The 11,198-nt window shown below is 37.0% G+C and overlaps 1 protein-coding gene across 1 annotated transcript in view; it reads left to right on the top strand.

Moving 5' to 3' along the window:
- Positions 1–2,983: 2,983 nt before the first annotated feature.
- The window catches only part of zen (zerknullt), a 32,706-nt gene continuing 24,491 nt past the window's right edge, over positions 2,984–11,198 (top strand). The window contains exons 1-3 of the mRNA XM_075304283.1: positions 2,984–3,117; positions 3,193–4,144; positions 9,540–9,610. Coding sequence (XP_075160398.1) covers positions 3,028–3,117; positions 3,193–4,144; positions 9,540–9,610 — 1,113 coding nt within the window. The 5' untranslated portion in view covers positions 2,984–3,027. The remainder of the gene's footprint in view (positions 3,118–3,192; positions 4,145–9,539; positions 9,611–11,198) is intronic.

Below are 11,198 nucleotides of genomic sequence, written 5' to 3'. Positions count from 1 at the left end.
ACCTTACTTCAAAGATCTACTACTTCAACAGAGGGACGCAAAATGTCAAGATTTGTGTCCTAAATTTAATGAAAAAAAATTTGAAGCAAGGATTCTAAACTTTCTTTTAATTAAAATATCATTATTTTAAAAAATTTTGTCCTTAGCATTGCGTAAATTTCAAGTCCTAAAATTTAAGTTGCATAATCTTCCATATTAGGTCAATATTTTTTTCAGTGTAGACTCACAAAATACTCGATTATACGAAATTGGAAGAAGATCGGTTGATAAATACATCATTTATGACCACATCGGTTATAAATATATATGGCAGCTATATCTAAATCTGAACGGTTTTTTTTCAAACATCAATATGAATAGTCTTTGAGCCGAAAAATGATCCAATGCCGAATTTGAAAACGATCGGATTTAAACTTCGAGCTTTTGTACACAAAAATACATCTACAGACAGACGGACGTCGCTAAATCGTCTCTGAATTTAATTCTAAGCCGATCGGTATACTAAAAGAAGGGTCTATGACTATACCTACTCGGCGTTACATACAAATGCACAAACTTATTATACTCTTTACCACAATAATGGTGATCGGTATAATAAAAGTGTAATAGAAAAAAATGAAATTGGCGAAAAAAATGTTTTTAATTCTTAATTTCCGCATACAAATGAATATCGAATTTTTGCATGGTTATTAGAGACCATATACTAACACCATGTATCAAATTTGAGCCGAATCGGATGAAATTTGCTTCTCTTAGAGGGCTATATATAAATATGGACCGATGTGGACCAATTTTTGCATGGTTGTTAGAGACCATATACTAACACAATGTACCAAATTTCAACCGGATCGGATCGGAATTTTGCTCCTCCAAGAGGCTCCGCAAGCCAAATCTGAGCGTTGGTTTATATGGGGGATATATGTAAAAGTGGTCCGATATGGCCCATTTGCAATACCATCCGACCTACATCAATAACAACTACTTGTGCCAAAATATGGTGGAAGCAAAAACTTGGCTTGATAATGAGATTCCGGACTCTGCCCCAGGGAAATCAACAATAATTGATTGATATGCAAAATTCAAGAGTGGTGAAATGAGCACGGAGGACGGTGAACGCAGTGGACGCCCGAAAGAGGTGGTTACCGACGAAAACATCAAAAAATCCACAAAATGATTTTGAATGACCGTAAAATGAAGTTGATCGAGATAGCAGAGGTCTTAAATATATCAAAGGAACGTGTTGGTCATATCATTCATCAATATTTAGATATGCGAAGCTCTGTGCAAAATGGGTGCCGCGCGAGCTCACATTTGACCAAAAACAACAACGTGTTGATGATTCTGAGCGTTGTTTGCAGCTGTAAACTCGTAATACACCCGAGTTTTTCCGTCGATATGTGACAATGGATGAAGCATGGCTCCATCACTACACTCCTGAGTCCAATCGACAGTCGGCTGAGTGGACAGTGACCGGTGAACCGTCTCCGAAGCGTGAAAGACTCAAAAGTCCGCTGGCAAAGTAATGGCCTCTGTTTTTTGGGATGCCCATGGAATAATGTTTATCGATTATCTTGAGAAGGGAAAAACCATCAACAGTGACTATTATATGGCGTTATTGGAGCGTTTGAAGGTCGAAATCGCGGCAAAACGGCCCCATATGAAGAAGAAAAAAGTGTTGTTCCACCAAGACAACGCACCGTGCCACAAGTCATTGAGAACGATGGCAAAAATTCATGAATTGGGCTTCGAATTGCTTCCCCACCCACCGTATTCTCCAGATCTGGTCCCCAGCGACTTTTTCTTGTTCTCAGACCTCAAAAGGATGTTCGCATGGAAAAAATTGGCTGCAATGAAGATGTGATCGCCGAAACTGAGGCCTATTTTGAGGCAAAACCGAAGGAGTACTACCAAAATGGTATCAAAAAATTGGAAGGTCGTTATAATCGTTGTATCTCTCTTGAAGGGAACCATGTTGAATAATAAAAACGAATTTTGACAAAAAAAATGTGTTTTTCTTTGTTAGACCGGGGACTTATCAGCCAACCTGTTAATTTCTTATGAAAATTACACACGACAATTATTCTTCCCAAATTGCACAATTTTTCACCACCACTGTTCACCATCTTTTCGTATAATTAATTAAATATAATTAATTAATAATCAATTAAATGTTTATTCGAACCAATTAAAATTTAATTGAAATTTTTTAATCAAGTATTTTTTATGCCCAATTAAAACCGTGATTGATACTTATCATTTTCGTGGTTGATTAAAAAAAATAATTGGATCAAATAATTTCGTGATTGAATCTGATGTTTTTTTGTACCTTTGAATCTGATTTTTTTATACCTTTCACTTTTTTACCAATATTAGGAAAAAAACTCAAATCATCATCAATATCTGCGCATAATAGTCGTAAGCCAACTTTGCATTAGCAGATAATAACCTCAATATCTATTCATAATTCTAGTATTCTATCAATATCTTGAATACCATCTGTGGTCATTCGATTTCCAATATGGATAGGAAAGATTTGACTATCATCGATAAAAAAATCTCTTGCATTATCAACAAAGAAAACTCTTAACAAATGGAATAGAAACTAATTGCAGCTATCCCAATAACATTTAAAATTTCGTTGAAATTAATATTTTTAAAAATTCAATTCTATAGGAAAACAAAAATATTCTTCGGCCAAAAACAATGACATTAGCTGAAGAAACTACCTGTAAATGTGGAAGAAATGCTTGCATTACTTTGATGGTTAAATGGCCATGGCATGGACAGAACGTCACCAAAAAGGATTTATGACAGTGAACGCGAGTTTAGGCAAATTTTGCAAATAATAACTCACCAAAACAGAAGACAGGTAGCTAATTGGTCCATAGTTGGTTGGTTGTATATAAATGCCTTGAAATCTCTTGGAAAATAGACAGTCACAGCTTAACATTCCCAGAGTTAACATAGAGAAGAGGGAGCAAAATATAAAGGAAGTCTCTAATAATTTTAAATAGATTATAAAAAGACATGTCGTCAGTAATGCATTACTATCCCATGCATCAAACATCGAAAGTTACAGGAGTCTATCAAGCAGCGCCCATGGTTGGATACAATAATGTAAGTTGGAATTATTAAAAAAAAAATTGTCTCATAAAAAGGATATCAATTAATTGAAATTTTTTTGGGTTTCAGATGATGTATCAACATAATCCACAAATCTATCCCACACCTATGGATCAGACATATGCTCCTTGTAACAATAGCCTATCGACAGATGTGGAAATGCAAAGGGTATCCTCCGATGAGAGCATTCCACAATCAGAACCACCACGTACAAAATTGAAACGTTCACGTACAGCTTTTACCAGTTCCCAATTGGTACAGTTGGAAAGTGAATTCAAACGTAACATGTACTTGTATCGCACTCGACGTATCGAAATTGCCCAGAGACTATCGTTGTGTGAGAGACAAGTAAAAATTTGGTTTCAAAATCGTCGTATGAAATACAAGAAGGATATACAGGGACCCCAGGAAACTAAGCAAACGGCAAAAGCCACCCAACCCATGACTGAACAAAATGAACACAAAGGCATTGTACAACGTTTGATGTCCTATTCACAGGATCCCAATCTACAACAGGCTGAAAAACGAACATACAGTAAAGCCTTTCCCGCCAACGCGGTCAATAGTAAAACGCAGTCAATTGTTAAAGCCAAGGAGATGGCAACACCTATTGCCCATAGTAAAATAATGCAACCATCTGTAATACAACCCCAGCCCTCCTTTACACCGGACCTTAATGAAATCCTTGATCATTTATCGGAAAATTCACCAACTAGTAGTCAGAATTCTTCATCCTCTTCATTGAACACATCCTCCTCATATTCCACCAATTCCACTTCGTCCTATAATCTTGATATGGTTTTGCAATCCATTAAACAAGATTTGGAAATGTCTGCCCAGGCCTGGTCTAGAAATACGCAACATGGTCAATGGTCTAATGCTCCACCAAATGTTACTCCCACCCCCTCTTTGAATGTCAGTTGGGGTGAACCGGCGGCCAAGGCAATGAAAATAAATCGTTCTCACATGAGTGCCTCATCAACGGTCTACTATAACTTCCAGAATCCTCATAGCAACAATGGCCATCATTAAATTGCTTTATAATATATTTGTACATTTTATTATATTTTATTATCGATATCATAAATTTAAGTAATCGTCACTTTAATTGACGTTAATCACCATCACTTTGCTTGTGAATACGTCTTTGAAAGCATCTTTTTTTTAAATATTAAACTTATATTTGCATTTAGTTTTAAGTTGATGTTAAGCTAATATAATTATAAATTATATTATAGAGATAATTTTCTAAAAAAAAAAACAAATATGTTATGCATGTACCTTATATAGTATTAAATGTAATTATATCTAAAGTAGTTATAGGAGTAGTAGAATTGATCCATTTCCACATATAATAAATTTGATTACCATACATTGAAACAAATTTAAGGGTAATTTCTTTTAGTACTGTATAACCAAACTATAAAGGACTAATACGAAATGTACGAGGGCGGTTCGGAAACTTCTTAGCCTATTAATGAAAGAGAATAGTTAGTTTTTCAAAAATATTTTTATTTTTCAATATAATCTCCTGAAACTTAAATACACTTAGTCCAACGCTTTTCTAGCAATCCTATCCCTTGATTAAAATAGTTTTCCTCAAGGTCTTCAAAATAGTGGTTTACAACTGTAATTGCAACTTCATTTGAGGTAAAACGCTTGTCAGCAAGGATTTTTTTAGATTTGGGAACAAGTAAAAGTCACTGGGAGCTAAATCAGGAGAATAAGGTGGGTGGTCAAGCAACTCTTACTTTAATTCGTTGATTTTAGCCATTGTTAAAACACTCTTGTGCGCTGGTGCGTTGTCTTGATGAAAATTATTTTTTTGTGTTGTAAGCCAGGACGTTTTTCTCGAATTTGTATATTTAATTGATCCAAGAGGTTGCAATAAAACGCTGAGTTAATTGTTTTACCCTTTTGCAGATAGCCAATCAAAAAAATACTTTTGAAGTCCCAAAACACCGTAGTCATAACCTTACCAGCCGATTGAATTCTTTTTGCCTTCTTTGGGGCACTTCCTCCAGCTTCAGTCCATTGTTTGGATTGTTCTTTTGTCTCTGGAGTATTGTGGTGGATCCATGTCTCATCAACAGTTATGAAACGATGCTTAAAATCCATTTTATTTCGCTTAAAACGATCCAAACAAGCTTGAGAAATGTTCATTCGTGCATGCGTTTTTTATCGACTGTTAACAAATGCGGCACCCATCTTGCAGAAAGCTTTTTCATCTGTGTTTCTTCATGCAAAATTAAATGGACTCGATTATATGCAATTTCACGCACTTTTATTCGTCGATCATTTATATGGTATATCATGCACTTTGGCTACAATTTCTGTTGCTGTTGGTGTTTTTGGACGTCCACTACGTGGTTCATCTTCAATGCTTGTACGTCCACGTTTAAATTCAGCAACCCAATTTTTTACTGTTGCATATGAAGGAGCACTTTCACCATATCATTATGAATTTCTTGTCCCGATAAACCTTTTTTATGTAAATATTTAATGACAGCACGCATTTCTAATTTTTCCAATGTAAAAAAATTGCGGATGCGTCTTTTTTGAACACCTGTTTCTATATGAAGGAGTTGCCAGATCGAAACAAAATTTAACATGTGTTCATAACAGAAATGGAAGTTTCCAAAACACTTAACTCTTTTCTGTTTATACCGCGCTTTTTGTTCTAGGCTAAGAAGTTTCCGAACTGCCCTCGTATAATAGTTTCCTTAGAACATTCTTCGTCGTAGCGGGTTACTGGATATCATATATATAGTGTCAGGGGGTTTTATGAAAAATATTCTCCCAAGCAGATCAGTTCAACCAGCACGCTTCCCGAAGATACATCTAAAAATTCTACCTATGAAGACTAGATCAGATTCTGGATTTTTAAGAACACTTTTCGTTTGAGTTTTGAGGAATCATAATCATCTCGTGTAAGTGTGCATGAAAATTATTCAATAACTCCTTGATCTAAAATCTGTAGATTTTTACCCCCATTAACAGATTGGCTGATAAGTCCCTGGTCTAACAAAGAAAAACATATTTTTTTGTCAAAATTCGTTTTTTATTATTCAACATAGTTCCCTTCAAGAGCGATACAACGATTGTAACGACCTTCTAATTATTTGATACCATTTTGGTAGTACTCCTTCGGTTTTGCCTCAAAATAGGCCTCCGTTTCGGCGATCACCTCTTCATTGCAGCCAAACTTTTTCCCTGCGAGCACCTTTTTGAGGTCTGGGGCCAGATCTGGAGAATACGGTGGGTGGAGAAGCAATTCGAAGCCCAATTCATGAATTTTTGCCATCGTTCTCAATGATTTGTGGCACGGTGCGTTGTCGATTTCGACCTTCAAACGCTCCAATAACGCCATATAATAGTCACTGTTGATGGTTTTTCCCTTCTCAAGATAATCGATAGAAATTTTCCATGCGCATCCCAAAAAACAGAGGCCATTACTTTGCCAGCGGACTTTTGAGACTATCCACGCTTCGGAGACGGTTCACCGGTCGCTGTCCACTCAGCCGACTGTCGTTTGGATTCAGGAGTGTAGTGATGGAGCCATGTTTCATCCATTGTCACATATCGAGGGAAAACTCGGGTGTATTACGAGTTAACAGCTGCAAACATCGCTCAGAATCATCAACACGTTGTTGTTTTTGGACAAATGTGAGCTCGCGCGGCACCCATTTTGCACAGAGCTTCCGCATATCGAAATATTGATGAATGATATGACCAACACGTGCCTTTGATATCTTTAAGGCCTCTGCTATCTCGATCAACTTCATTTTACGGTCCTTCAAAATCATTTTATGGATTTTTTTGATGTTTTCGTCGGTAACCACCTCCTTCGGGCGTTCACCGTCCTCCGTGCTCATTTCACCACGCTTGAATTTTGCATACCAATCAATTATTGTTGATTTCCCTGTGGCAGAGTCCGGAAACTCATTATCAAGCCAAGTTTTTGCTTCCACCGTATTTTTTCCCTTCAGAAAACAGTATTTTATCAAAACACGAAATTCCTTTTTTTCATTTTTTTCACAATAACAAAACTTGCTTCACAAAAGACGCTCTATCTCACAAACTAATTGACTTACAGACGTCAAATTTTGACACGAATCATTTGAAGGTTGGTACTGTATAAAAATAATATGTATTTAATACTAGCGACGCCATCTATGTGGTGGTCAAAATACCTTTTGATTTACAATTTTGGGCAAATTGGATAAAAACTACGGATTCTAGAAGCCCATGAAGTAAAATCGGTAGATCGGTCTATATGGGGGCTATACCAAACCATGGACCGGTAATCACCATTTTCGGCACACATCTTTATGGCTCTAAAATACCTTCAGGCAAATTGGATAAAAACTACGGTTTCTATAAACACAAGACCCCAAATCGGGAGGTCGGTTTATATGTGGACTATATAAAAACTTGGACCGATATAGCCCATCTTCGAACTCGACCTGCCTGCATACAAAAGACGAGTTTGTGCAAAATTTCAGCACTATAGCATCATTATTGAAGACTGTATCGTGATTACAACAGACAGACAGACGGACCTGTCCAGCAAACAAATTTGGAAGCTCTTTCAAAGGCACAACTTTAAAAGCACTTCTAAAAGATGTACTCCCAAAGATGTTTTTAATTTCAACCACACATGAGGTTCTTTTAATTCAATTAAAGGGTGATTCTTTTGAGGTTAGGATTTTCATGCATTAGTATTTGACAGATCACGTGGGATTTCAGACATGGTGTCAAAGAGAAAGATGCTCAGTATGCTTTGACATTTCATCATGAATAGACTTACTAACGAGCAACGCTTGCAAATCATTGAATTTTATTACCAAAATCAGTGTTCGGTTCGAAATGTGTTTCGCGCTTTACGTCCGATTTATGGTCTACATAATCGACCAAGTGAGCAAACAATTAATGCGATTGTGACCAAGTTTCGCACTCAGTTTACTTTATTGGACATTAAACCAACCACACGAATGCGTACAGTGCGTACAGAAGAGAATATTGCGTCTGTTTCTGAGAGTGTTGCTGAAGACCGTGAAATGTCGATTCGTCGCCGTTCGCAGCAATTGGGTTTGTGTTATTCGACCACATGGAAGATTTTACGCAAAGATCTTGGTGTAAAACCGTATAAAATACAGCTCGTGCAAGAACTGAAGCCGAACGATCTGCCACAACGTCGAATTTTCAGTGAATGGGCCCTAGAAAAGTTGGCAGAAAATCCGCTTTTTTATCGACAAATTTTGTTCAGCGATGAGGCTCATTTCTGGTTGAATGGCTACGTAAATAAGCAAAATTGCCGCATTTGGAGTGAAGAGCAACCAGAAGCCGTTCAAGAACTGCCCATGCATCCCGAAAAATGCACTGTTTGGTGTGGTTTGTACGCTGGTGGAATCATTGGACCGTATTTTTTCAAAGATGCTGTTGGACGCAACGTTACGGTGAATGGCGATCGCTATCGTTCGATGCTAACAAACTTTTTGTTGCCAAAAATGGAAGAACTGAACTTGGTTGACATGTGGTTTCAACAAGATGGCGCTACATGCCACACAGCTCGCGATTCTATGGCCATTTTGAGGGAAAACTTCGGAGAACAATTCATCTCAAGAAATGGACCGGTAAGTTGGCCACCAAGATCATGCGATTTGACGCCTTTAGACTATTTTTGTGGGGCTACGTCAAGTCTAAAGTCTACAGAAATAAGCCAGCAACTATTCCAGCTTTGGAAGACAACATTTCCGAAGAAATTCGGGCTATTCCGGCCGAAATGCTCGAAAAAGTTGCCCAAAATTGGACTTTCCGAATGGACCACCTAAGACGCAGCCGCGGTCAACATTTAGATGAAATTAGCTTCAAAAAGTAAATGTCATGGACCAATCTAACGTTTCAAATAAAGAACCGATGAGATTTTGCAAATTTTATGCGTTTTTTTTTAAAAAAAGTTATCAAGCTCTTAACAAATCACCCTTTATTTATAACTCGCTTTGTTTCTTATCTTTAATGGGTAAATTTAATTTTTTTGTTTCAAAAATATTAAAAACAGAGAAAGCTTTAATAAAATGGTACAAATTATTGAAATTTTATCGAAAAGAATTCAAAATCTATTCAAGAAATATTGCGAATTTTTCAAAATATTTTAATTCAAACGTTTCGGACAAGCCAAAAAATTCGTTTTTTTTTTCAAATTTTGAGCGACGAGCGGCACGTGTTAACGTCGTTTAATCGGGCTCAACTTTTGGCTATCCCAATAACTGGAAAGGGGATTCGTTTTGTGGGGTTAAGGCGAACAAGATTCCGACATTTTTTTTTTGCCCCATATAAGTTGCGGTCACTCTAGTGGTTATATCGTCTTAGAATTTCCCCCTTATCAAGAATATTGTTTAAAGTTGGGATTATAGGGGGATTGGTGACGGTGACTGTTTGGAGTGAGAGCGAAGTGGACACCAATTCCTGGAGTAGTGTGTGGACTGTATAACACTTTGAGATACCAAGGCCCTAGGAGAATTGTGGAAGGTCAGTAGATGGAATAATATCCCAGTGTATGAGAAATTATAACACCAAGTCGAGCAACAGGGAAGATTAGAAAGTAAAAGACGGGTATTACAATTTTGAGGTATTGTGGATTTATTGAGGGGTATGCTCACCGTTTGAGCTAAAACAAGTATATACAGCAGTAAGTTCGGCCGGGCCGAATCTTAAACACCCACCACCATGAATCAAATATTAGCGTTTCCTTTGAAATTTCAGAGGGTTTGAGGACAGATCAAGCAGAGCAGTTCAACCAGCACAATTCACGAAGATAAATTTAAAGATTTTATATCAGATTCTGGATTTATAAGAACCATTTTTGTTCGAGTTTTAGAGGAATCATTAACATCTCTTGTAAGTGTGCAAGAAAATTATAAAATAACGTATTGACTTGAAATCTTAAATCTGTAGATTTTCATCCGAGAAATAAAATCTGGAAATTTTACATTGAGTTTCAAGCAATTTTCATGATCAGTGCGCTTTCTAACTCTAAAGATGTGAAATCGGTCTATATGGAGGCATTACCAACTGGACAGATAAAATCTAAATCCGATACACGTTTTTGTGAGCCTTAAATACCAGAATATTTACAATTTCAGGCAAATCGGATAAAAACTACGGTTTCTAGAAACCTAAGGAGTTAAATCGGGAAATCGTTCTTATGGGGGCTATACTAAACTACGGACCGATACTCACCGTTTTCGGCACACCTCTTTATGGCCCGAAAATACCTCTAGATTTCCAGTTTCAGGCAAATTGGATAAAAACTACGGTTTCTATAAGCCCAAGAAGTAAAATCGGGATATCGGTCTATATGGGGGCTATACCAAAACATGGACCGATACTCACCATTTTCGGCACACCTCTTTATGGTCCTAAAATACCTCTAGATTTCCAATTTCAGGCAAATTGGATAAAAACTACGGTTTCTATAAGCCCAAGAAGTAAAATCGGGGGGTCGATCTATATGGGGGCTATACCAAAACATGGACCGATACTCACCATTTTTAGCACACCTCTTTATGGTCCGAAAATACCTCTAGATTTCCAATTTCAGGCAAATTGGATAAAAACTACGATTTCTATAAGCCCAAGACCCCAAATCGGGAGGTCGGTTTATATGGGGACTATATCAAAACCTTTACCGATATAGCCCATCTTCGAACTTGACCTGCCTGCAGACAAAAGACGAGTTTGTGCAAAATTTCAGGACGATTGCTTCATTATTGAAGACTGTAGCGTGATTAGAACAGACAGCCAGACGGACAGACGGACATGGTCATATCGTCTTAGAATTTCTCCCTGATCAAGAATATATATACTCTATATAGTCAGAAATCGATATTTCGATGTGTTACAAACGGAATGACAAACTTATTATACCCCCGTCACCATTCTATGGTGGTGGGTATAAAAATATGGGAAACATTTAAATCTTAAGCAATTTTAAGGAAACTTCGCAAAAGTTTATTTATGATTTATCGCTCGATATATATGTATTAGAAGTTTAGGAAAATTAGAGTCATTTT

The sequence above is a fragment of the Haematobia irritans genome, chromosome 1 (genome assembly GCF_050003625.1).
Source record: "Haematobia irritans isolate KBUSLIRL chromosome 1, ASM5000362v1, whole genome shotgun sequence".
Classification (NCBI taxonomy): Eukaryota; Metazoa; Arthropoda; class Insecta; order Diptera; family Muscidae; genus Haematobia; species Haematobia irritans.
This window is presented reverse-complemented; position numbering and strand designations above follow the sequence as displayed.